Consider the following 21,831-nt stretch of genomic DNA (forward strand, 5'->3'; position numbering starts at 1 on the left):
TTCCACCTCCAGAAGAGTACCCCGGCCTCGTACACGGTACGGCCCTTGCGTCGTAGAGGAATCGCTACACCATCTCCTCATAGTAGCACTCACAAAATCGTCCATCCATTTGCTCTGGGTTGTGCGCTTCTTCTGCTGGCAACCAAGCACAAACCGCACATGTAAATACCGAGCTTACTGTTAGTTGCTTTCTCGCCTCAGAACGGAATGATACCCTTCAAAGTACAGTTTGGTCTGCACAGATCCGGTCGATCGTACCGCGGGTTTTGTCGGCAGTCGCAACGCATGGAGCAAGCATCAAAGCTACAAACTGTCGACACGATCGATTTTCGAACGAGAGAGTCAGAGAGGCTGGCGCTCGGACAAATCCCATGCAAAGCTTGGAAGGTGCTACGAAGGACCTCGTCCGCAGGTCGTACGAGCAGCAGCGGAGGTCCCAGCCCCTCGGATATTATCTTGCAGCGTTCCCGCGCAACGCCATCAACTGGCCCTTTCTCGAGCCTCTTGGATGACTCTTTTTTTTTAATATATGTGTTCTAGTTGCGATTTGTATGAGACATTGAATTCGCCAATAAAATGACATACGTGGCACACACAGACCGTCCTTCGAAGTTCGGCCAACTACGCATTACTTCGTGTCAACCGCCGCTGGCCATTGGCTACTCGGAAGGCAACCTCGTTGACGTGTCCCAGCTCGCGCGAGATGAACTTGCTGCGCAGTCTCGCTTCCGCGTCCATCTACATACTTGCCGTATGCTATCCTCGGGCTTCTCGTCGCTCGCCGCGTCGCTGGCGACCACCGCCAACATGGCGGCCTCGACGGCCCAGCTGCACGCCGCCGTCCTCTCGCACTCGGTGCACCTGCCCAAGCGCGTGAGCCAGCTCTGGTCGCACGTGGCCTACGAGTCGCAGCCCAGCGCGCTCTCCAAGGCGCCGTTGGACCTCGATGCAGCGCTGCGCACGGCCGTTGCGCGCAATTCACTCGAGACGCTCCGGCTGCTGCTCGACTATGGTGCCAACCTCCACGCGACCGACGCCGACGCGCACTCGATTCTGTACCTCGCTGCGTCGGCTGGCCACGCCGCCATGACAGCCGAGCTCCTCACGCGTGGTGCGCGTGCGACGCCCGAGATGCTCGAGGTGGCCATTGGCCGCCACCATACGAACGTTGTCAAGCTCCTCGTGCCGCACGTAGCGCCGACACTTGTCCACGTCCACGACGCGATCGACGCCAACGCGCCACCTACGTTGGTCCAAATGCTTCTGACGACCATGGACGATGTCGATGCTATGATGAACAACATGTCGCCGCTCATGCGCGCTGCTTCCAAGGGCCACGCCCGCCTCTGCGACGTACTCCTCGACGCCAACGCCGACGTCTTTGCCGAGAACGAGGATGGCGACACGGCCCTCCACTTTGCCTGCCGCGCCGGACATATGCATGCGACGTACGTGCTTCTCCAGGCCGGCGCCGACATGGACATGCCCAACGTCGATGACGAGTCGCCGTTCGAGGTGGCGTCGCCGCACCTGACGCCGCTCCTCGACTGCAACGGCGTCGTCGACGAAGCCATCGTGCTGCAATGGCAGCACCAACTCACGACCCGCGGGAGCATCATCCCCGCGGGCGTCCTCAAGAAGCGCGCCGCCAAGTACGGCGACCTGCCACTCACTACGATTGCCGAAGAAGGCAACTAGACCGTGGACACGACTCGATTCACTGGACTCCAGTAGACAACCCCAACACCATTGCACGCGGTGCAAGGACACAATACCATCGTACTATGTAGACTATCTTCCGTCGTTGTACAGCCTTTTCCGCTTTTTTAATATAAGACACGACGCCCATCATGTCGGCTCGCTTGGTCATCGACGCGCCAGAAAGACATAATTCATCAAGTTTAGTACCCAGAGCGTCCGAGACACTGGATGGCATTTTGGAATGATACAAATTTTCTCTGGGTGGAAATATTTGCACAAAAAATCAGTTAAATCCAGCGAGCGAGTCGAACGTGATGGTTTTTGGCGCAGTCGCCAGTCGCCAGCGCGCTTCCATTTTTTCACACGGCGCTACTGGGTGCAAAATAGGTCAGTGCAGCAACTCCCCTAACCTCCCCTAGCCCTAGTACCGGACCCACGCACAATACCGCGCCAAGATGTACGGTGGCACGCATTTCGACACCCAAGTGCGAGTCAGAGTGCGAGCAGTCGGTACTGCAGGTAGCTGACTGACGATCTTTGGGTCGGTGGGTGCGCCGCTAACATGTACTAGAGACAATAATGAAAGATTTACTAAAAGGGGCCCTACCGACTCGGTAACTATATTCGGCTACTTCTATCATCGCAGGGCGCTAATCACTTGGCGAAGGTACGCGGCGACCGCGTCGTGCTCGTGCGCGGTGGCGTTGGTGAGGGCGTCGGCGAGAAGCGCGCAATGCGCTGCATCCTGCTCGATCAAGTAGCGGATGACCTTGGTTTGGCCGAGCCGCGCCGCATCCGGAAGGGCATTGAAGGACCCACCACGGACAAAGACGTGGCGGTGCAGCAGCTGGAGCATCGCAAGGTGGCCGCGCCGGGCTGCGCCGTCCCACGCCTCCATCGAAGCGCCTTCTGTGCGATGCTGGATCAAAAACGATGCGACCTGCAGATGACCTTGACGCGCCGCGCTGTCGAGCGCCTGTGTCGAGCACGGTGCCCCTGCCGCATGCAGCGCAGCGACGACACATATATGACCGCCCGCGGCGGCAGCATCCAATGCTTTCACCGACAAACTTGATGGCGCCACGACGGCCAAGAGAACCTTGACGAGCGCGAGGTGTCCGTGTGCCGCCGCGCGTTCCAGTGCGATCGCTTGCGTCGACGCAGACACGCAAGGGGCGAGAAGCGCTTCGAGTACGGTATGCCCAGCTGTCACGGCCGCCACGTACGCCTTGTCGACGGGTAGCTGTGGCGCGGCCACCCGAAGCGCGTGTACGACCTCGATGTGGCCCTTGGCCGCGGCCGCCACGAGTGCAGTGTCCGTGACAAGCGACGGCGCTCGCTTCAAAAGCATTGCCAAAAGATCGCCATGGCCGTGGCGCGCCGCTTCGGTGATGGCGGCGGCGCTAAAGGTCGCGTCATCCTGAGCGAGGAGTAGTGACACAATCCCGCGATGGCCGTTGGCCGCTGCATAGTCGATACCGTCGGCTAGCACCGCTGATGGCGCCGACACGTAAAGATACCGCACCATCTCGAGGTGGCCGTTCGCACTGGCCATGCGAAGCGCGCTCGGCGAGCACAGAATGTTGGGCTGGTGGGCGTGGAGATACTGCGCGACAGCCAAGTGCCCGTTGGCTGCCGCCCCGTCCAGGGCTTTACGGGACCAGCCCTCAGTGCGGACCGCGTGCAGATACGAGAGGGTGGCAAGGTGGCCGTGCGTCGCAGCGAGGTCCAAGGCCGCGCTGGTCGCACGGTAGCCGTGGCCATGCAAGTACCGGACAACGTCCAGATGGCCATGCATCGCAGCCTTGTCCAGCGCGCGCGACGCCCGCAGGTCGAGCTGGCTGCGCGTGTGGAGGAAGCATACAATATCGAAGTGACCGGCCGCGGCCGCGGCCTCGAGCGCGGTCGGTACAGACGACAGGCAGACGGGGAGTAGCAACGGGACGAGCGCGCGATGGCCATGGTCGGCAGCCAGCACGAGACCTTCACGCGGCGTGCTTTGCGCTTCCAGCAAGAGATGCACGAGCGACACGTGGTTGCAAGCGGCGGCGAGATCGAGGAGCCGCCCGCGTAGCTTGGCGCTGGGTTGGGCGTGCGCGAGAAAGGCCGCAAGCGTCGCTTCATGGCCAATGCAGCATGCGTGCGCCGCGACGAGCACGTGAAGATGCGGCTGGCACGCCAAGAGCCTCCTCGGGTCGTCAAGGACGGGCGCCACGTCCTCGCCGAGCTGGCAAAGCGTCGCGACCGAGACGGCGATCTTTGTACGGTACAAGACGCTGGGCAAGAAGGGAATGGCGTTGAGCAGCGACGCGGCGCGCAATAGAGATGGGTAGACGCCGTCCTGGAAAGAACTCACGAGATGCAAGAGGTCGCGGTTGACAAGCACAGCCGCCATGCTAGAAGCCGTGAAATCGGCAAGTGATCGCTGTGCAGCTGGTCCGCGGATCCGACGACGAAGGTCAATGTACTTTTTAAGGGAATAGGATGAAATGAAAGCGACGTGATTGGCTAGCACATGAAAGAAGATCCAGATGTTACGGCACCATTCCCGCAGTCCACGACACACGCTTGTCGGCGCGAACGCCAGCGCTGGCGACCGACAGCGTACCCTCATCATCCTCTCGTCGACAAGACGACGCAACTCGTCCGCGCGTCCGGCGGCGTCTATCCGGCGGCGTCGCTCATGCGGACGTGCTCGCAGCTATCAGAACTAATCGCTGCGAATGATAGCTGACTAAATATCGAGCAAAATTTGTCGACCAATGCAAAGGAACGTGCGAGCCAATCACTTCCGCCATGGGATAAGGTAATTCTTCCCTCATTTATCATGGTTTAGCTTCAAGTTGCCGTTGGTCGAAGCCTTGCGCTCGGAATAATTTTGGGCCAAGATCCAAACATGCAAAGGCAGGTTTCGACGAGCGAGGACTGTTGGCGTTGCAGTGTCGCGACGCCGACAAATTGCAGAGATGCGGCGGCTGATACGAGTTAATGACACTTAGCGACGGACTAGACGAACGAGCCTTTGCGACCGTCGACGACAGTAGGTTCGTCATTGCCGAGCCAAAAGCGAACGCAGTTGCGGACGACGCCATAGTCGAAGGGGTTGTAAAAGGCGTCGGATTCGTCCTTGAGGTACGCGTACTTGTCCTTATTGAACACTTCGTTGGTCGTCAAGCTCTGTGCAATGTTGCGCAGCTGGAGCCTACATCTCTGTTTCTCAGTTTTTTTCAAAACAAAAAAGGACGCACCCGAGGAGGATCGAAGTCGGGACCCCAAACGTCATGGCGAGCACGAAGATGTAAATGTGCACCAGCTGGAGCGTGTAGCCAACGTGGGTTTCCCGGAACGTCGAGACCCACAATGGCTCGTACTTGTGCCACGCCGCGAGAACCGGCGCGTCCGGTACCTAATGTTCGTCTTCGTAATCTATCAATGTATCGAGTGCCAGCGTACCAGCGGGCAGCAGCCAATCAAGATGAGCCCGGACGCGGCCGCGAGCAGCCAGCAGAGCGCACTGAGGCAAAAGAGGAACGCAAGGAAGCTGCGGTGGTTGTGCTTGCCGATGCAATTGTTGATCCACCTACCTCATGCAATGTCAGCCATTTCGAAAAATAATAGAAAAAATAATATGACGGGCAGTGGTGGTCGAAGCGGGACACACAGCGCTGGCACGTCGAGCAGTGCTTGGAGCGTATCGGCTTGAGAGTCACGCACGTCGGGCACGGCGATACGTCCGAGTCAAAGGCGAGCAGCGAGTACGCCGGCACGGCCGACTTGGGAATGAACCTAGTATACACCATGACACATGGTCATCCTGCGCGTCATTTGTACCCCGGGTCAGCAAGCCACACGTGGGTGTATAGAGCGCACGTCGCCAATAACAGCAGCACCGTGGCGTGCAGCATCAGCTCGGGGTACGCCATGCTTGGCAGACCAAAGCAGATGCCCAGAAAAGCTGTCGAGAGCAAGAACGTCCAGAAGAAGGCTACCGTGCCGCCGTTCGTCGAGATGTACGCGATCCAGCGGTCGTTCTTGCCCGTGCTGAGCGCGTGCATGGCCTCGCGGTTGCTCGCTTGTTTGGCGATCGTGAGCGCGGACCGGCCTTTTCGGTCGTGCGGCTCGAGCGGTGCTCCTACATAGCGAGTGACTTCCAGCTACGTCGCTTGGACAATGCAAGGTGGGTGACGACCTTCGATGACGAGCTGCTTGACAAGAAAGGCGTCGTTGAGGGCCGCCGCAATCATGAGCGATGTCTGGCCCTGCGAGTCTTGGATACTCATGTCGGCGCCTTGCCCGACGAGCAGGAGCGCAGCGTACTGGAAGCCTTCGTACACCGCCCAGTGCAGTGGCGTCGCGCCCCGATGGTCGAGCTCGTTGACGTTGGCGCCGCGGCAGAGGTACAGACTAATGTTACCGGCTTGGCCCGCGCTGGAAGCGTAGTGCAGCGGTGTCATCCCTACAGTATCATATGGTATTGCGTGGCGACAGGACCGAGCGTACCGGTCGAGTTGCGCTTGGCGAGCGAGGCTTGCGCGTCCAAGAGCAGCGTCGCACACGCGACGGACTGCGAGAGCATGAGCGCTGTCGCGTTGTGGCGCTCGGGCCCCGCGGGGCTGTCGACAAGGTCGAGCATGCCATGCCGCTCCATGACGTCGACGAGGTGCTGGACGACCAGCGTCTGGTCGTAAAACGCAGCCATCGCGAGGCCGTGCATGTGGTACTTGGGGTGCTGCGCCGTCAAGAGCGCGCGCAGCGCATGCGAGTCGGCCATGCTCAGCACGAAGCGCGGGACCTGAAACATATCGCCGGCCAAACAGGCGTCGAGGAAGAGCAGGTGCGTCTGCGTGGCGTCGTGCGACGCCGAGTCCTCCAGGAGCATGCACATCTCATCGTCGCCGTCGTCGATAAAGTGAATCGAGTCGCGTGCGACTTGCTGTGGTGAGCCCTCGGGCTCCTTGACCGGCGACTGGTACTGGTGGCCATCGTAGCAAGCCGTTTCGAGCGTGTGGGGGCTGCACGCATGGTAGCTGCCGGCCACGGGCGTCCGGGGCGAGCTGCTGCGCGAGACAAGTGGCGTCCGCTCGGTCGGTATGTCGACGGATACGCCGTTGCCCGGCGACTCGGCGCGGAGGACGTCCATCATGCGCGGCCGTGGGATGGAGCCGAGCTACAGCGAAGGAGCTGCTTGTCTCGAAATGGCTTTTGGTTCAAGCATCCGGGAAATCCTTGCTATCCGGATGCGACGGCGCTAAACGCACGCAACTTAAGCAAACTCAGCCCTGTCTTTGGCGCGCGTTTGGCTCTCGGGTGCATCTACGTTGATGGCGTCCCTAGTCGTGCACAAGGTTCCTGCTGGTGCAAGCTTGTTGGCTGCGTATTTTTCATTTTCATTTGTCATTCTGGCCGCGACAACATAATATCATCTTTTACGACTCTCAACACTCGGCATTCATACTGAGCCTGGTGCTGGGGCACATCGACGACGTCTAGCCCACATATATGCAATTGTCGACTGCCTGCTAGTGTGTCGTCCGTGTTGGCCAGGCGGGTGCACGCTGTTAAAGCCACTTGCCGCTGTATTGTTGGGTGTTTTTAGACGTGGGACACTATTGAAGGGAGGTTGAACTCGACGCATCCTCGTCCGCAGTGACGAGTGGTCGACGCGGTCTCATACAACTTTGCACTAGAAGTCTACCCTCGTAGATACCATAGAAATGACAGTTAGTGTTGCGTGGGGTAGGTAATTTCCTGCCGCCCAGGCGCTATTATAATACCAAGCAAGTTTCGCGATGATGACGCCCGATGGTCAGTAACGTGCTGCAACGCGTCTCTCCAGCTGATTCTCTGTGCTAAAATGCAAGAACCTTTGGTAAAATGGCGGTGTATGCTGCACAAGCGGGAAGAAAGTAGAGCAGTTTTACATTTTGTTAGTCAACTCCACACGAATAGTTTACTGTCGTGGACAAAGAGGAAGTAGTTTGTGAGGTGGCGCCATCCGTCCGCTCTCGGGTGCTGTGGTTAGGGTATCGCAGCCTGTCATTGGTTCATTTGAGATTGCACTTTTTTGGCCAATCCGAATGGTTTCGCAAAGTGTTCATTGCGAGGATTGGTCGCAATCCTACGAAATCCATGGCCTTTCAGCCAATCTATGTTTGCCTTTCAAATGCACGACAAGATATGCATCATCGGGTTGGCTAGTGTACACGCTCGTTTCGCAACAAGTGTCGTACGTATATGTGTAAATGACCCGAAAATCAACAGTAGAATACGAATAATATAGGATGATAGCAATGCTAGGACGACTACAACTGACGGACAAAGACGCTCGACACATTGTCGTCGATCTCGCAACTCGAGCATACGGTGTCGGCCAAGTGTCGTTGGCGGTGCTGAGCTCGCGCCACCTTTCGCGATCGCCACACACAGCCGATAGCGCCGGCGACAACAGCCAGCGCCACCACCACAGCAACGAGCAAGAGTCGGTCTACACCCTGCATGTCAATTCCGGACACAGATATGTGACGTTACCTGCGGGGGAGGTATCGTCGTCATCATGACGAGTTTGCGTCGCCGGCCCAACGCTGTCGTTCAGAAGCAAACACGCAGCACCACGAGGCGTAATGGCGCCCATGTCACACGCCACGTCGGCGGCAGTCGCAGGCAAGAAGAGCAAACGGAGTGCTGCGTTGCAGTCTGCGATCGAGTTGAACACCGCCCCTTGAACGACGCGGCTGCCACACGCCATGTGGCTGGGCGACCACGTTGCATTCTGCAAGGTGCAGCTCCACGTGATGGGACTCTCCGCCAGGGCTGGGCAGCTGTAGAGCGCGGACGCTGCGCGTTGACACCAATCGAACGGTTCGTCAACGGTGGTGCACGCGGTGGTCGTTGTTGTCACGTTCGTGTTGCTGCGCTCGAGCAGCGGCAAGAGATCGGCGATTTGGCTCGCTGTGACGCAGCCGTCTCTCGCGAGGCATTCCGGTAGCCCCGAGGACGACGATTGTCGCACGAGAAGGTAGCTGCTGTTGAACGAGAGTGCGCGCCACGAGTCTGCTGCGTGCGCAAGAGGCAATAGAAGCAAAAACAGGTAGAAGGGAAGTGGCGCCATGTCGAGAGCGATTTGGATTGTGACGGACCCTTCGTGCCAGTCTCAAGCTTGCTAAGAGTGGGATACATCGGATGAGTTGCTTTGTGAGCGGTCGTCGTTCCAGTCCACTGGACGTTTGTATGTCGGTGACTGTAGTAAGCTTCGTTGGTCCTCTTGGGTGAGCTTTCTGAGTCTTTTGGCGGGCAAGCGCAACTAAGATCTATTGCCAATGGACCGAGGTCACGCTTTGAGGCCACCTTGGCGACGAGTTAAACTGGCAGAGCGAGGTTAGCTACGCTCGATCTCAGACCATGGACTTGCATCATCGCTCGCGTTTCCGTGCGAGCTAGTTAGTAGCTCGTAGCTACCGTCGTGAGCCGTGCACAGACAGACTCCGCTGCCACCTCAACTACTACGAAGAACCACTCCATGCACCCACCGTGGCACCAGTATATTCTCACGTGTATTCAGCCAATGGCTTCCATATTCAGATTCAGATTCAGTGTCGGTGTGCCAGCGCTGATCACGTTTTCATAGAATAATTGACATGACTTGCGACGTCTCGGAGCTCGCGCTGCTGCTGCCGCTGCTGTGGCGGCTACCGACAAAGTGCTCCATCGCCGGTGGATGGCCGCGCAAGTCGCGCCGCAGGTCGTCCAAGAGCGTGCTCAACCCTTCGATGGTCACGTCGGGTTTTTTCCTATTCGGCTCGACAAGGAGGTGCGCGACCGAGTGCACAACGTGCGTCATGAGTTCGCACGCGAGCCGGCGCTTGGGCGTCGAGGACGCAATGTCCCGGGGCTTGACTTGGACAAGTTTGCCCTTGGCAATGTCGAGAATCGACAGAATCGACTCGAGCTTGACCGTGTGTTTAACTACGAAATGCAGTCGTGCCAACGCAACAGTAGGATCGCAGTACCTTTTGTGGGTGTCATGGACGTCTCGGGGTCGACGTGGAACTCCTTGCACTCGTCAATGACGGGCGGGCACCACTTGCACTTGAGGCAGCGCACGCACTTGCCGCGGTGCGTCTTCTTGTGGTGGTGTTCCTCGTTCTCGCACAAGAGCACTAGACAATATTGTTTGTACTACGATCGTGGTGCTGGATGATAGCTAGTATACCTTTGGCACGCGGCGCGCGCGTCTTGTTGGTCATCGGCCGCAGCACGCGGTGGTTGGCCGCGCACTCGTCGGCGCCGGCAGGGCAGAAGCGACAGACGCCGCAGACCGTGCACTTGGCGGTCTTTTGCCGGACGTGTTCTGCGTCCACGCACTTGACTAATCGATCAAGGTGGTAAACAGCAGCCTTGGCAACGACTACCTTTTTTCGCGTAGACTTGGCGGCGCTGCGGTGGGCCGAGCTTGGCCCTCTTCGCCTTGGGCGAGCCGTCGTCGCCAAGGTCGTCCTTGGCGTCCTGGCCATCGCCGTCGTCATCGTCGTCTTCCTCGAGCGCTAGCGCCTCAACGTACGACGTGGGGGCGGCCGGCTCGGTCTCAAAGTACTGCTTCGGGTCAAGCGATTCCATCTCCGAATTCCGGACCGGCAAAGTGGTGTGCACGGCCAAAAAGCCGGAGTTGAATGTTTATCATATTAATATACACCCTGTCGTTGAAAACTATTTAAATTATCACGATTTGAATATGGAATTTAAAAGATTTGACAAACGTGCGGTATATAAATGAGTAAAACAATATACACTGGTTGCCTGGTCGCCCGGACATGAAAAACAGCCAATCCAATGCGCTCTTTTCAAATGATGCGATTTTATTGGCTGAAATGGACCACCTTGCTGCAACAAGATCGCCATGCGAGTTTGCACTTTCTGCTGAGGGACAGCTCGGTAGCACCTTGGTTTCGCATAGAATGCAATAGTGTACATTGTGCAGTAGGGTTGTGGAAGATATCGGCCGTCGCTACTGTCCCTAAAGTCGGGTTATTTTGGCGGCGAACAAGATAAAAGGTCGTTAAATGTTGAACGCTAAATGGTGGCTTTCGCCGTCCGTCGAAAGATCTACAGTCTGCGAGGTAGCCTGGAGCGCCTCCATCGATACGTCGTCTGGATGCGGCTGGAGAATGGGGTTGGCTTCGAGCTCGGCCGCGAGATCGTCGAGGAGCTGGGCGACCGCGGCGCCTCCGTCGGCCTTGTCCGACTCGACAACAAGGTCGGCGATGAGGTGTACGATTTGCCGCAATAGGTCGCTCGCCTGTCGCCGTTTGATCGTAGGTCCGTGGAGGTCCTTGGCCTTGATGATCTGCGCCTTGTGTTCGTCGACGCCAAGGATCGCGAGGAGCGACTCGAGGCGCGCCGTCTTTTCTTGGCGTTCGACTACGATGGCATATAAGAACAGGCAACTTCGTCTGGCGACGGTATACCCGAACATGGTGTCGTGCACGTCTCGGGGTCGACATGGAACTCCTTGCACTCGTCAACGAGCGGCGGGCACCACTTGCACTTGAGGCAGCGCTCGCAGCGGCCGCGGTGCGTCTTCTTCTGGTGGTGCTCTTCGTCGTCACAGAGGTACACTAGTTGGCACTGCGTGAGCGTGGGACCAGCGACTTGTCGTGTGCACCTTTGGCTCGGGGCGGGCGGCTGCGCTGGATCATCGGCCGCAAGACGCGGTGGTTGGCAAAACACTCGTCGCGGCCGGCGGGGCAGAAGCGGCAGATGGCGCAGACCGCGCACTTGGCGGTCTTTTGCCGCATGTGCTCCGGGTCCAGGCATTGCACTACGTCATGACATGCAGCGTCCATGGCGCAAGCAGCATGTCTACCTCGCTTGGGCGGGCCATGGGCGTCGTGGAAGGGCGTCGTCTTGGGCCGCTTCGGCGCATGCTCGTGCAGCGCGCTCTCGTCGCCAAAGGCGGCGTCGAGTGGTAACGGGCCCAAGTCCGGCTTCAGCAATTCGGAGGCTCGCGGGTCCATGATGCCGGTCCTCGGTTCCGGACGCGTTCGTGGCAGCTCCGAAATGCGTTCCGTATTTAAAATGTACGGGCAATATTATAAAATAGCAATCTATTTGTATGACATTGGCGAAACTATATAATATATTTTGCAGTCCTTGGTTTTTAATGTGCGCGATGACAATTGGTGCAAATACAGGAGTTTCAAGCCATTTGATTGGGTATTCTCGCAAAAAGGTGGTAGACCACAACGAGTTCGCGGTGGATCGATCCAGATCCAAATCAAGATTAGGATGCACATAAGTGACACATGTCTGGTTTACTAGTAGGTATTTAGTTATCAAAAAGTCAAAAATGAAATATCGGACGTGGCGCAATTCACTCTTAGAGCGCTGAAAGCGTCGCATTCCAGTGGGTCCAAAGCCGCTGTGTGTTGTAGTCCTTGTGCTTCTTCTTTTGCACGAGCCAGGCGCCTTCAACGACACCGTTGAGAAGCTGCGCGACGCCGCCCTCAGGTCCAATCGGAATCATGAGGCCTTCTGTCGGGCCTGCGTCAAATGCACCGACGGGGGTTCCGTGGAGTATCTTCTGGACTAAGCTTGCGGCTAAGAATTCGGCTTGGTCGCCAGCAATGTGCGCTGTCTTTGGTGACGGGTGGTTGCTCGCGTCGCCAATGACAAAGATGTTGGTGTAGCGGTCATCGTCGAGCTGCATTGAGGGCTTGACTTTGATGCCGGCCGGCGTCACCAGATCGGGATCCAGTTGCGCGATCAGATCTGTGTTTGGGGCCATGCCCGCACAGAGGAGCTGGACATCGGTTGTGAGCACCGTGCCTCTCGAGAGGAGTGTCGTTTGCCGCGTGTACGACTGAGCTCGGAGCGGTTCGACCGGGCGCTCGCCCAAGACGACGCGCACACCAATGGCTTCCAGCGCCTCTTTCAGCCGACAGCGAAACTCGGGCGTCATTTTCGCACCAGCGACCAAGTGTTCGTGGCCGTCAACCAGAGTGACTTGAGTCGTCGGGTAGGCGACGGCGATCTCACCGGCAACTTCGCACCCGACGCTGCCGCCCCCGACAACGAGCACACTGGACGCTTTGGCAATGTGGTCGTGGGCGTCGTAGATGGCGTTGGCGATGGCGTCGCGGCTGTAGACGTCACCGGGCACCTTGATGGGCGCGGGGTAGCTGCTGCCCGTGGCAAGGACGAGGTAGTCGTAGTGCATTTGGTATGCGTGTCCGTCGAGCTGGCCGTCGACGAGAGGATGCACCTGAACGCTGTCGCTCGAGATGACGTCAACGAGCCCATGCACGATGGTGGTGTACTGAGGCACGGCGCGGTCCGTGGGCACAAAGAGCTTGGGCACAAAGGCGCGTTCGACGAAAGCGCGAGGAATGGCATCGTGGTGGAACGTAAACGTGTTCTTGTCGATCACGGTGATTTCAGCTACGTGGGGTGGGAGCTCGGACGCGAGCGCTTGGGCAAACTCAATGCCCGAGTAGCCACCGCCCACAACAATGATTGCCTGCACCATGGTCGATTGAACAATGCCTATAGTCGTTTCAAAAATAGCAGCAACAGACGTTTGGAGTTGGACTGACCCGCTCAGTACAACCCTGGACGTGGTGACGAGCACATGCTATTCCACGAGTTATGACAAGGCGATAACGGCGCGTAAGCACTTGTGTAAATTTTTCTCGGTGATTCAGAAGCTTGCGGGACCAGTGCGACTCGAGAGCGGTGCGGAAGATGGTGGTCTCAATGACCATCATTCTTGAGTGGACCTTTGTGATGTAAAGGGTGAACCCTATTGGAGGTCGTGACAGTAGATTCTTCACTGTTAATTAGCTAGCGACGATGCACATGTTTCTAGCGACTTGCAGCCCCAAAGTCTTGTAGGCTGTATATATGTATTACTTGTTTGGAACGATTTGATAGGCAGAAATAAAGTTGAGGCCGTGATCACGCCGAACCTTTGGGAATGGCCGTGCGCAACACGCCTTTGCGCTGATACGCCTCCACAAAGCTGAGCAGATCCGAGAAGATGGGCGTCGTTGGCTGAACGTCCTTGGGTTGCACCGCCGAGTACGCACCCTAAATGCGCACGTTGAAGCGAACGCCACGCAGCGGGTGGCCTCACGGATTCGAGGTGGTAGATGACGTTGTGCTTGATTTGCGGCTGGCCATCGACGATCTTGTCGATGAAGGACGCGCAATAGCTCTTTTGGTTGGCACTGTACCGGATCAAGAAGGCACCCGGCGTCCCCACCTAAGTGCAGAGGATATTGTTATGATGTCATAGTAAACACGGTCGTACCCGCAAAAGCACGGCTTGCGACGCCCCGCGGTCCATATCGCCGTGGAAAAAACTAGGAACGCGGACGATAAAGATGCGTGCGACTAGTCTTCGCACCTCTCGAGCCCCGACTGCCGCAACGTGATAAGGCGACGTGCGAGCTGAAACTTTTCATCGGTCGAGAAATTCTGCATGCAACGAATGCTGTCCTCCGTGTTGGCTTCCTGCACGCAACTCGACTTGATGCTTGGAGCATGAAGTGGCGGTTCGTACCCGCAGGTGGTTGAGTGCGTGGCGGATGATGTAGATCGGTCCGCGGTTTTGATCGACGACGTCGGGCCCGCTGCTTGGCTCGAGCTCAAAGCTACTTGACGATCAACCATCGACCAAGATAGTCGTGTCAGTGTACTTGATGTTGGAGACGTCCGTGGTCGCCTTGAGTACCGTACTGTACTCCTTCCAGGCCCAGAGACCGATGCGCTCATGGCCGTGCCTACAGATGCCAATGCATTTGAAAAACTACGTGCGCAGACGTAACGTACTCGACGCGGGCAAAGAAGGGCCCGGCTGCGTTGCTGTCTTGAAGCCACTCGAGCACGGACGTATGGAACGGCTTGAGCACGTTCGAGTCGGTGACGTACAGCAGGGACTTGAAGCTTGCGAGCATTTCATGCTGGACGTACGACTAGCGAGATGCCATGAATAACGTTCGAATTGCTTGGACGAAAACAAGAACTTACGTCCCACTGCATGATCGCGCGGAGCATGTCCAGCGTCAATGGCTCGTACGCAGCGCAGAGCACCTCTAGGAGCGGCCGAATGTGTTCCTAGACCTCATGAAGACAATATGTCCACAAAGGATGCGACACCTTGTAGTGCTCGGGCGTAAACTGGCTCTCGAAAAACTGGCGCAAGTAGCCGCCCATGCCGGTCGGGAAGCCCTCCAAGTGGTCGAGCGTCAGTCGATGCTGCGACAACGCGTGGACAATGTGGCTCGCGTATAAGAAAAGTCCTATGCGCAGAAGCAGGTCACGATGAGTCGTTGCATCGCGTTCTACCTTCGGCGCGCCCCGCAATGAACTGCAGCGTCGCTTCCGGCACGACGCCCCCCGTGGACTAGACACATGATGATAGTATGCGTTGCATGGTTGACACGATGACGAACGCTGGGAAGGTAGGGGACGAGCGCCCTCTGGAGGTAGTTCATAATGTCTTGCCGAGAGTTGTCGACACATTTGTCGAGCGCAATTTGGGGCGTAAACCTACAGATGCAATAGCATTTGAACAAAAGGATGGTGTAGAGTGGTGTACCCTTGGAGCTTGCGCATGACGACGGGATCTTCGCGGCTCGTCAAGATGACACGCACCCACGACGGCAGCTTTTGCAAGAGCCCTGGCAGCGCTGAGACGAGGCAGTTGTCCGTCTCTTGCGTATCTTCGAGCGAATCGAGGCCATCAAGAAGGATGACCTAGCATTGTCTTTGGATCACAATATCCATTCGATATATTGACGTATACCAAGGGTGTCGTTGCTGGCTCGGCAATCGCACTCAATGGCGCGACGAGCAAGATATCGAGGAGCTCGACAACGGTCGAGACCGGCACGACTTCTTCCAGCGGACTTCCTTGCCTATTCCATGGTATAAGACATAGTGTTTACTCGCTGGGAATGGACTATCGAGATCCCGTACTGGAGGAATGACGCGTATTCCGGTAGCTGCGTCGTGAGCTGGTACGCCAAGCTCAAGATGCACCGGCGGTGGCTCTGCGTCTGTTCGTCTTCCTTGCAGACGAGATGAAAGGCTCGGATTTCAGGGCGGCTCTGTATGATGTACGCGGCCAACGCGCTTTTGCCCGTCCCGATTTGCCCTAGGACAGAGTGTTTCCATGTATTCACCAATGACGTACTATATATTGTACCCGTGATCCAAAACACTTGGTCGTGTGTTTGCTTCCATTGGTCGAGCTGGTGCAAAACCCACTCGCGGCCGGCAAAGCCTTGCGTGTACTTGCTAATCTGGACAAAAAATGTCCATAATTTTCATGAGAATTCATGAAATGGTACTTGGTTTTGGAAAGAAAAGGGCGAAAAGATGCTGAAGAGACGAGCTTGAAGCCCATCGTGATCGAGTTTGCCACGCAGCGCCGTCGCGATCTGTGCGAGCCGTTGCGGGTACTTGGCGTCGTTGACACCGTTGACGCCGTTGACGTCGATAAGACAGTCGGAGAGGTCGAGCCACTGGATGCGGCAAATGCTCAACGGGATTTCGCACTGCCGAATCATGAGCGGGACAAAGCCCACGTTGGACGACATGGCCGCGGAAATATCGTTCAAGCACACGCCTGACCATGCCTCGTTAGTCGTTTCCTGCATAGTGCAAGCAAGAGAATAGAAAATTCGACTCTACCATGGGGACGACCGACGCTTTGTGGCGTCAGAAACAAGATCATTTTGCCCGTTTCTGCCCACGTGATGGCGTCGCGGCGTGCGTGGGGCAGCAGCGGCGACGGCGCACAGTGCGCGTGAATAAGAAACCCTAGTGTACGAATGCGTCAAGTAAAGGACAATATTGTGTACAGCGCATCTCCGGATACCTTCGGCGGTCAAGTCGGCGTGGAGCTTCATTGCCAAGGGCGCGCTCGTGGCGTCAAAGACAAACACATACCTAGCGGTTGCAATCGTTCAACATCAATGCGATCAGATAGCAAGGGAACTGTACTTGGTCGACTCGGCCGGCGAAGCGCCCCGGGGCTCGTCGGCGGGCACGAGCGGCGTGCCAAACCCCGACCCGCGGTGCTTGGGCGTCTCCCGGAACGACTGTTCCGACGGGTTTGCGTGTTTGGGCGATAAGATCTTGCGGTACGTCGGAACGTGCCCGATCTTGGTGCTGTTGGCGTGCGCTTCAAAGAGCCCGAGGTTCTCGACCCCGGCGACGACCGTCACCATGTTATTGGTCATGCTGTCACACTACGTTGCCACGTCATGGAACGGAAATAGTGTAAATGACAGCTACCATTTCGAGCAGCGAGAAGAGCTGGAGCGATTTGGCGTGGAACTGTGGCGAGTTCAAACGCGAGTTGACGGCCGCAAGCCACTCGGGGCTCTTGCTGTCGAGCGTCTGCGCAATCTCGAGCGATGGCACGCAGTCTTGCATATCAAAATACGGCAGCATGTTGATCGCTGGAGGCGGTTCGCTCTCGCAGACAAGCGTGGGAAAGATATGGAGCTTGAGTTGCGTCGCTGCCACAAGATGTGAGCTTGCTATTTGCAACGGGAGCAGTAGGATACCTCGGGCAATCTCGTTGAGGCAGTAGCCGTCGGGACGGCGCAGCGCATGCGGCGTCATGAGCAGCAAGACCCGCCCGTTCTCTTGCGCTTCCTTGGCCCACGTCAAGCCATTCGCGATGCCTTCTTCCCAGTCGCATCCTATAAATCAAATACGCATGTTTCGGTCAAAGACTCGACTTGCGGGATACCTGGCGTGAGCTTCTCGACGTCCACCCATACCAAATGTCCGCGGGATTGTACTAGCGCAACATTCGGTCGGCCAAACATTCTTTATGCTCGTACACTGGTCTTTGAGACGCATCGCGAGCTGCTGGTAGCGATCGTGGCCGTCTACACGCTTGGTAAGACAACAGGTTTCGGAACCATGAGCCGACAAGAGAGGAAGATGTGGAGCTTGGGCCGTTCGTAGATGGCCAACGTCGGCTGCGACGTCGGGTTCTTGGTGCTCGACACGTGCTCGCAGTCGCCGCAAACCACAAGCTCGCGCTGCAAGAGCATCATCGTGTTGGTGCCGTGGCACTGATCGCACGGCATCTTCTTCACAACAGCACCGTTTCGCGACTACTGGCTTGTGTGCGGTGGAACCAGTATGACGTGGCAGCCGGACACGCGTTTATGGAACATTTCCACTCAAGTGCGTTGGTTGGCCGTCTCGTCTGTTGGAAAGATCCACGCCCTGCCTTCGTGGCTCTACTGACTATGTGATGCTTGCACGACGGACCTGCATCTGCAGTATCCGTTGCCGTCAAGTTCAAAGTTGGTGCCGGCGCCGACTTTACGAGCCAACCACCTGCCCATTGACCCTAATCCCCTTATTCCTTTTACTTAAAAACAAAAAAACTACAGTAGTGTCGATGCGAGGCCATCGTCGCATGTTCACTTCCTCCTGCCACCGCGAGCTGTGCTCACTCGCGCCAATATCCCGTCGAACCTTTGCACGCGTCGTTGGATTGGTCTAAATATATCTCCAAGCGACCAATCCACAAGCTCCAACGGTACGATTTCAGCCACTCGCATCGCGTCATGGATTCGACCAATCCGAGGCGCTAAAACGTATTTAATGACCTGCACAACTCTCTTTTAATCCCCGACACTTGAATTAAATGCATATTGATAGCGAAACGGTATGGTATTCTAAATTATTTAAAATAAAATGCAAAAAAAGAAGCACCGAGATGCAATAAAATTGGCGTCACCACTGACTTGTGGCGTCAAGTATTCGTGGTCTGGACATCTCGACGACAGTCATGCCGTACCAAGTGCTGCCGGGCCTCGCCATCATCACGGGCATGTTCACGATCTCGGGCCTCGCGATCGGCGGCGTCAACCGCTGGTACGCCCGCGGGACGCAGAAGAAGCTCATCCTGCGCGACGACTGGGACCGCGCCCTCGACGCCCGTGACATGCGGTTAAAGGATCGGATCCAGTGGGAAGAGAAGCTCAAGGCAGAAGGCAAGTGGCACTAAGCCACACGATCGCCGCCGCCGCCATCCACGCATGCAATGCCAGTGATGCGCTTGATATAACACCCTCCAACAATACAGTCTTCCCCGGTACCCGCGCCCATGACGCCACGTTGGGCTAACGCCATTGCCGCCGCAAGTGGACGACCGCAGTAGGGCGCAGGTGATATGTACGAATGGCCATGGCATGCAGCCAGCGTGCCATGGGCTGTGGCCGACGTGGTGTGGGCAGTGGGCGCCGTGCCATGGCTGTGGGCTCCGTCGCGACGCCACATGGGCGGTCCTCGACGAAGCGCTGGCATGAGCCGCATGGCAGTCACGCTGTTGACTTTGTCTTGGAGATGGCGTGAAGCGTGATGTCTGGCCAGATAGCTCGCGCTGGCTGACGACGACAAGATGGCCATCACGGCAGGGGCAACGCGACATGCAGACCATGAGAATTAGGACGAACACACTCTTGTTGTATTTCATCGTTGGTTACGAAAGGCCATTGCATGCCTCATGCTCAGTGGCACGACGCACGAGGAAGCCCTTTCACTCACTCACTTTTCCCGTCCAGCGAGTCAAAGCAAATAAATAAGCGCACGCCTTCCGCCCATGCTGCGTCGGTCGCCGGTTTACGCCTGCTTCGTGGGGCAGTCACGCGCCCAGTGGCCCGACTCGTTGCAGTGGTAGCACTTGTCGGTCGTCGCGTCGTTGCCTTCGGGGCAGTCGCGACGCAAGTGGCCGGAACCGCCGCAGTTGTGGCACTTGCGCGTGTCTTGGAGCTCCTTCGGGCAATCGTTGCGCACGTGACCCGTCTCGCCGCAGTTGAAGCACGCGCGCGGGCGCTCGGCTTCGGGGCAGTCGCGGCGCAAATGGTCGGTGCCGCCGCAGTTGTGGCACGCACGCACCGAGTGCGCGCTCGTCGGGCAGTCGCGCTTCAGATGGCCGGGCTTGTTGCACCCATAGCACGTAGCGTTGCCGCGCGGGGCCGAGCCGCCGCCCGTAGGGCAGTCGCGGCGCTGGTGGCCGACCTCGCCGCAGCCGTAGCACGCGCGCGGCGCAGGCGTCGATTCTGTCGTAGCGTCCATGCTGGTCCAAACGAAGATATTGCAAATGACCTTGCTTTCGTCGAAGCTAGTCCGGATACGTATCCGGATACGGGTAGGGCACCAACCAAATGGTGATCCGGATACGCAGCAAAGATCGCGCGGTTGAACCGTGGACCACGTCGACAAAACTTCAACCGAAGCCCCAACCGCACGCCAGAGTCGACGCAAGCCATACGAGATAGCTGCTAGACTAGACTATCGACTGCATAGCTCTGCGGCAAAAGGGCAGACGATATTGTATGGCGCACCGGTTCCCACCCAATGGGCTAGAGTACCATAAAAAATGCATGCCGACTCGAAGCCGGTCCTGTTCTAGTTCATTCACGTCAGAAAGTTGAGCCAAATGAAGGGAATCTGAAGGAACCGAAGTCTTCGCGGAGGCGTCGAAGGAATGAAGATTTTTACCAGTGTACCTTCCCACTCGCCGCAATATGCGTCGACACGGCAGTTGGTGAACCGGTGGAGCGAAGACCCAATGACCTCTTTGCTCAATACATGCGTAATAATGGTTACTTTTTTACTGGCTCAACATTGTTACCGCTGCGTACGTATATATATGAACGCGTTTCGCGTTATCTTCATAGTTACACAAAGACTTCGCATACGTAGAGACTAGCAATCTCCTTCTTCTTCATTCGCTCGCCGGTCCGTGGCTGCGCAGGCGGCGGCGCGGGGGCTCGTCTGGCTCTTCTGTCGTCGCCCTACGACGCTTGTGGCCGCGGGTGAGGCCCGTGACGACACGGTCGGTCAAATCTTTCCAGGCGTCGCGGTCGGCGGCGTGTTGCAGCCCGACGACACAGCAGAACCGCTCGACCAGCTCATCACACCCGAAGAACTTCACGCCGCCATCAAGACGCTCCACAACAACCGTGCCTGCGGCCCCGACAACATGCCGGCCGAAATCCTCAAGGCCGTTGCCGACCTCGTCGCCATGCCGCTCGCCCAACTGCTCAACGAAGGTCTCACCACAGGACGGCCCATCCAGCTCGGCGCTGATCTGCCTGCCCAAGCCCAACAAGCCGCAAGGCGTGTGCTCGAGCCTCCGCCCGATCGTGCTGCTCAACTGCATCCGCAAGGCCGTCTCTGTGATGGTGCTCAAGCGGATCCAGAAGAAACTCGATGCGCAGATCGGACGCTGCGTACGTGGACTAGGAAATACGTTCTGTGCCCTAAACTCGTTATTGCATTATGGCGTTGATCGGCACGTGCATTTGATGGCGGTATTAGTCGCGCTCCCGAACAATGGCCAGACCACGGGCGTTGAGCTCCTGGTCCCATCTACATTGCATATTGGCATACGACACATGGAACATGTCGGAGAAATGAGATCTTACTCCATGTAGCACTTTGCGTAGTAGTGGCGAATCCGCTCGGAGCGCACGGCCAAGAGCTCGCGGTTCGCGAGCTCCATTTCTTCTTGAATCCTAGCATTCAGATTCGGATTCAGATTCCGATATAGCAAAGAGGAGCAAAATACTTTTTGTCGGTGCGCGAGCGCTGGTTGACCATGCCCCGCTTACCCTGGCGGTCCTCCCAGACGGCGCGGCCTTTGAGGTGGTCGGACGCCTTGACGTGCTGCACGGCGTTGTGAAGCTGGTCCTCGCGCACAATGAACATCTCGACGTTGCGCCCGAGCTTCTTCTTCCCAAACGGCTCGCTTGCCTCGCTCCGCTTGGCCAAGCCCGCGGCCGGTCGCATGGCCATATTTCCGGAATCCGCGAAATCGGTTTTGTCGACAACGGCCGCGAAGTTGATAAATTGATACTATCGCCCATTCCAGACGATAGGACCGATACGACCCAAGTACTAGTACATTTTACGATTTGACAGCACTACTAGTATCCAGGCCAATGCTCGATGAGAGCGACGAGGTACTAGTATTAGCGCGATCGTTCTACCCCTCCACAACTCTGGATTCGGCTTGCCATCGCATACAACCTGGCCGACGTCACATTGTGTTCGGCAAAGTAAGGCAGTGGCGACGATCTTCCAAGGCCGTGC

At 57.3% G+C, this 21,831-nt stretch overlaps 12 protein-coding genes across 13 annotated transcripts; 3 read left to right on the top strand and 9 right to left on the bottom strand.

Moving 5' to 3' along the window:
• The first annotated feature begins 671 nt into the window (after window positions 1-671).
• Window positions 672-1,873, top strand: SDRG_04568 (hypothetical protein). Its single transcript, XM_008610243.1, has one exon. The coding sequence runs from the start codon at window positions 754-756 to the stop codon at window positions 1,696-1,698; it is 945 nt and encodes a 314-aa protein (XP_008608465.1). The 5' UTR covers window positions 672-753; the 3' UTR covers window positions 1,699-1,873.
• A 378-nt stretch (window positions 1,874-2,251) lies between these two features.
• SDRG_04569 (hypothetical protein) lies at window positions 2,252-4,260 on the bottom strand. The gene has a single exon (XM_008610244.1). The coding sequence runs from the start codon at window positions 4,094-4,096 to the stop codon at window positions 2,339-2,341; it is 1,758 nt and encodes a 585-aa protein (XP_008608466.1). The 5' UTR covers window positions 4,097-4,260; the 3' UTR covers window positions 2,252-2,338.
• A 416-nt stretch (window positions 4,261-4,676) lies between these two features.
• On the bottom strand, window positions 4,677-6,861 carry SDRG_04570 (hypothetical protein). Its single transcript, XM_008610245.1, has 8 exons — window positions 6,202-6,861; window positions 5,891-6,157; window positions 5,716-5,833; window positions 5,533-5,625; window positions 5,335-5,487; window positions 5,155-5,281; window positions 4,950-5,107; window positions 4,677-4,903 (listed from the first exon to the last, which is right to left on the bottom strand). Exons 1-8 carry the CDS (start codon window positions 6,842-6,844, stop codon window positions 4,708-4,710), a joined length of 1,755 nt encoding a protein of 584 aa, XP_008608467.1. The 5' UTR covers window positions 6,845-6,861; the 3' UTR covers window positions 4,677-4,707.
• Window positions 6,862-7,948: 1,087 nt separating this feature from the next.
• Window positions 7,949-8,816, bottom strand: SDRG_04571 (hypothetical protein). Its single transcript, XM_008610246.1, has 2 exons — window positions 8,230-8,816; window positions 7,949-8,185 (listed from the first exon to the last, which is right to left on the bottom strand). Exons 1-2 carry the CDS (start codon window positions 8,807-8,809, stop codon window positions 8,004-8,006), a joined length of 762 nt encoding a protein of 253 aa, XP_008608468.1. The 5' UTR covers window positions 8,810-8,816; the 3' UTR covers window positions 7,949-8,003.
• A 408-nt stretch (window positions 8,817-9,224) lies between these two features.
• On the bottom strand, window positions 9,225-10,334 carry SDRG_04572 (the record flags this gene model as incomplete). 2 transcript variants are annotated; one of them, XM_008610247.1, is made up of 4 exons in its annotated part: window positions 10,110-10,314; window positions 9,911-10,066; window positions 9,708-9,857; window positions 9,320-9,663 (listed from the first exon to the last, which is right to left on the bottom strand). In XM_008610247.1, the coding sequence occupies exons 1-4, from the start codon at window positions 10,312-10,314 to the stop codon at window positions 9,320-9,322; spliced, it is 855 nt and encodes a 284-aa protein (XP_008608469.1). The 2 variants fall into 2 exon arrangements, with proteins under 2 accessions (XP_008608470.1, XP_008608469.1); XM_008610248.1 differs by having other exon boundaries at window positions 9,225-9,663; window positions 9,911-10,334.
• Window positions 10,335-10,725: 391 nt separating this feature from the next.
• On the bottom strand, window positions 10,726-11,758 carry SDRG_04573 (hypothetical protein). Its single transcript, XM_008610249.1, has 4 exons — window positions 11,561-11,758; window positions 11,360-11,515; window positions 11,163-11,312; window positions 10,726-11,115 (listed from the first exon to the last, which is right to left on the bottom strand). Exons 1-4 carry the CDS (start codon window positions 11,709-11,711, stop codon window positions 10,754-10,756), a joined length of 819 nt encoding a protein of 272 aa, XP_008608471.1. The 5' UTR covers window positions 11,712-11,758; the 3' UTR covers window positions 10,726-10,753.
• Window positions 11,759-11,994: 236 nt separating this feature from the next.
• SDRG_04574 (hypothetical protein) lies at window positions 11,995-13,222 on the bottom strand (the record flags this gene model as incomplete). The annotated part of the gene is made up of 1 exon (XM_008610250.1): window positions 11,995-13,222. One exon carries the CDS (start codon window positions 13,220-13,222, stop codon window positions 12,074-12,076), a length of 1,149 nt encoding a protein of 382 aa, XP_008608472.1. The 3' UTR covers window positions 11,995-12,073.
• Window positions 13,223-13,536: 314 nt separating this feature from the next.
• Window positions 13,537-17,823, bottom strand: SDRG_04575 (hypothetical protein). The gene is made up of 23 exons (XM_008610251.1): window positions 17,648-17,823; window positions 17,556-17,603; window positions 17,462-17,512; window positions 17,274-17,411; window positions 16,975-17,225; window positions 16,768-16,952; window positions 16,580-16,650; window positions 16,393-16,521; window positions 16,050-16,327; window positions 15,905-16,001; window positions 15,676-15,853; window positions 15,503-15,614; window positions 15,296-15,453; window positions 15,138-15,246; window positions 14,854-15,075; window positions 14,725-14,811; window positions 14,527-14,669; window positions 14,394-14,477; window positions 14,258-14,348; window positions 14,102-14,208; window positions 14,006-14,057; window positions 13,829-13,957; window positions 13,537-13,782 (listed from the first exon to the last, which is right to left on the bottom strand). The coding sequence occupies exons 1-23, from the start codon at window positions 17,805-17,807 to the stop codon at window positions 13,651-13,653; spliced, it is 3,012 nt and encodes a 1,003-aa protein (XP_008608473.1). The 5' UTR covers window positions 17,808-17,823; the 3' UTR covers window positions 13,537-13,650.
• A 648-nt stretch (window positions 17,824-18,471) lies between these two features.
• On the top strand, window positions 18,472-18,971 carry SDRG_04576 (hypothetical protein). The gene has a single exon (XM_008610252.1). The coding sequence runs from the start codon at window positions 18,521-18,523 to the stop codon at window positions 18,737-18,739; it is 219 nt and encodes a 72-aa protein (XP_008608474.1). The 5' UTR covers window positions 18,472-18,520; the 3' UTR covers window positions 18,740-18,971.
• A 205-nt stretch (window positions 18,972-19,176) lies between these two features.
• Window positions 19,177-19,829, bottom strand: SDRG_04577 (hypothetical protein). Its single transcript, XM_008610253.1, has one exon. It carries the CDS (start codon window positions 19,807-19,809, stop codon window positions 19,354-19,356), a length of 456 nt encoding a protein of 151 aa, XP_008608475.1. The 5' UTR covers window positions 19,810-19,829; the 3' UTR covers window positions 19,177-19,353.
• A 392-nt stretch (window positions 19,830-20,221) lies between these two features.
• SDRG_04578 (hypothetical protein) lies at window positions 20,222-21,003 on the top strand (the record flags this gene model as incomplete). The annotated part of the gene is made up of 4 exons (XM_008610254.1): window positions 20,222-20,239; window positions 20,492-20,755; window positions 20,802-20,921; window positions 20,983-21,003. The coding sequence occupies 4 exons, from the start codon at window positions 20,222-20,224 to the stop codon at window positions 21,001-21,003; spliced, it is 423 nt and encodes a 140-aa protein (XP_008608476.1).
• A 50-nt stretch (window positions 21,004-21,053) lies between these two features.
• SDRG_04579 (hypothetical protein) lies at window positions 21,054-21,534 on the bottom strand (the record flags this gene model as incomplete). Its single annotated transcript, XM_008610255.1, has 3 exons — window positions 21,054-21,108; window positions 21,165-21,254; window positions 21,308-21,534. The coding sequence occupies 3 exons, from the start codon at window positions 21,532-21,534 to the stop codon at window positions 21,054-21,056; spliced, it is 372 nt and encodes a 123-aa protein (XP_008608477.1).
• Window positions 21,535-21,831: the final 297 nt, after the last annotated feature.

Source organism: Saprolegnia diclina, assembly GCF_000281045.1.
Source record: "Saprolegnia diclina VS20 unplaced genomic scaffold supercont1.11, whole genome shotgun sequence".
Taxonomy (NCBI): domain Eukaryota; phylum Oomycota; class Saprolegniomycetes; order Saprolegniales; family Saprolegniaceae; genus Saprolegnia; species Saprolegnia diclina.

Bases quoted from the DNA above. Each gene is read 5' to 3' on its own strand.
- SDRG_04576 (XM_008610252.1), top strand. From the start codon at position 18,521: ATGCCGTACCAAGTGCTGCCGGGCCTCGCCATCATCACGGGCATGTTC.
- SDRG_04570 (XM_008610245.1), bottom strand. From the start codon at position 6,844: ATGATGGACGTCCTCCGCGCCGAGTCGCCGGGCAACGGCGTATCCGTC. The intron at 5,626-5,715 runs GTACATCTCGAC...TGGTCTGCCAAG, and splicing joins AAGAACGACCGCTGGATCGC to CATGGCGTACCCCGAGCTGA. The intron at 4,904-4,949 runs GTGCGTCCTTTT...ACAGAGATGTAG, and splicing joins CCGACTTCGATCCTCCTCGG to GCTCCAGCTGCGCAACATTG.
- SDRG_04571 (XM_008610246.1), bottom strand. From the start codon at position 8,809: ATGGCGCCACTTCCCTTCTACCTGTTTTTGCTTCTATTGCCTCTTGCG. The intron at 8,186-8,229 runs GTAACGTCACAT...TGCAGGGTGTAG, and splicing joins CGACGATACCTCCCCCGCAG to ACCGACTCTTGCTCGTTGCT.
- SDRG_04575 (XM_008610251.1), bottom strand. From the start codon at position 17,807: ATGCCGTGCGATCAGTGCCACGGCACCAACACGATGATGCTCTTGCAG. The intron at 15,615-15,675 runs GTACGGGATCTC...ACCATGGAATAG, and splicing joins GAATACGCGTCATTCCTCCA to GCAAGGAAGTCCGCTGGAAG. The intron at 14,349-14,393 runs GTACACTGACAC...ATCGTCAAGTAG, and splicing joins ACGGACGTCTCCAACATCAA to CTTTGAGCTCGAGCCAAGCA.
- SDRG_04573 (XM_008610249.1), bottom strand. From the start codon at position 11,711: ATGGACCCGCGAGCCTCCGAATTGCTGAAGCCGGACTTGGGCCCGTTA. The intron at 11,516-11,560 runs GTAGACATGCTG...GTCATGACGTAG, and splicing joins CCATGGCCCGCCCAAGCGAG to TGCAATGCCTGGACCCGGAG. The intron at 11,313-11,359 runs GTGCACACGACA...AGTGCCAACTAG, and splicing joins CCGCCCGCCCCGAGCCAAAG to TGTACCTCTGTGACGACGAA.
- SDRG_04568 (XM_008610243.1), top strand. From the start codon at position 754: ATGCTATCCTCGGGCTTCTCGTCGCTCGCCGCGTCGCTGGCGACCACC.
- SDRG_04577 (XM_008610253.1), bottom strand. From the start codon at position 19,809: ATGGACGCTACGACAGAATCGACGCCTGCGCCGCGCGCGTGCTACGGC.
- SDRG_04569 (XM_008610244.1), bottom strand. From the start codon at position 4,096: ATGGCGGCTGTGCTTGTCAACCGCGACCTCTTGCATCTCGTGAGTTCT.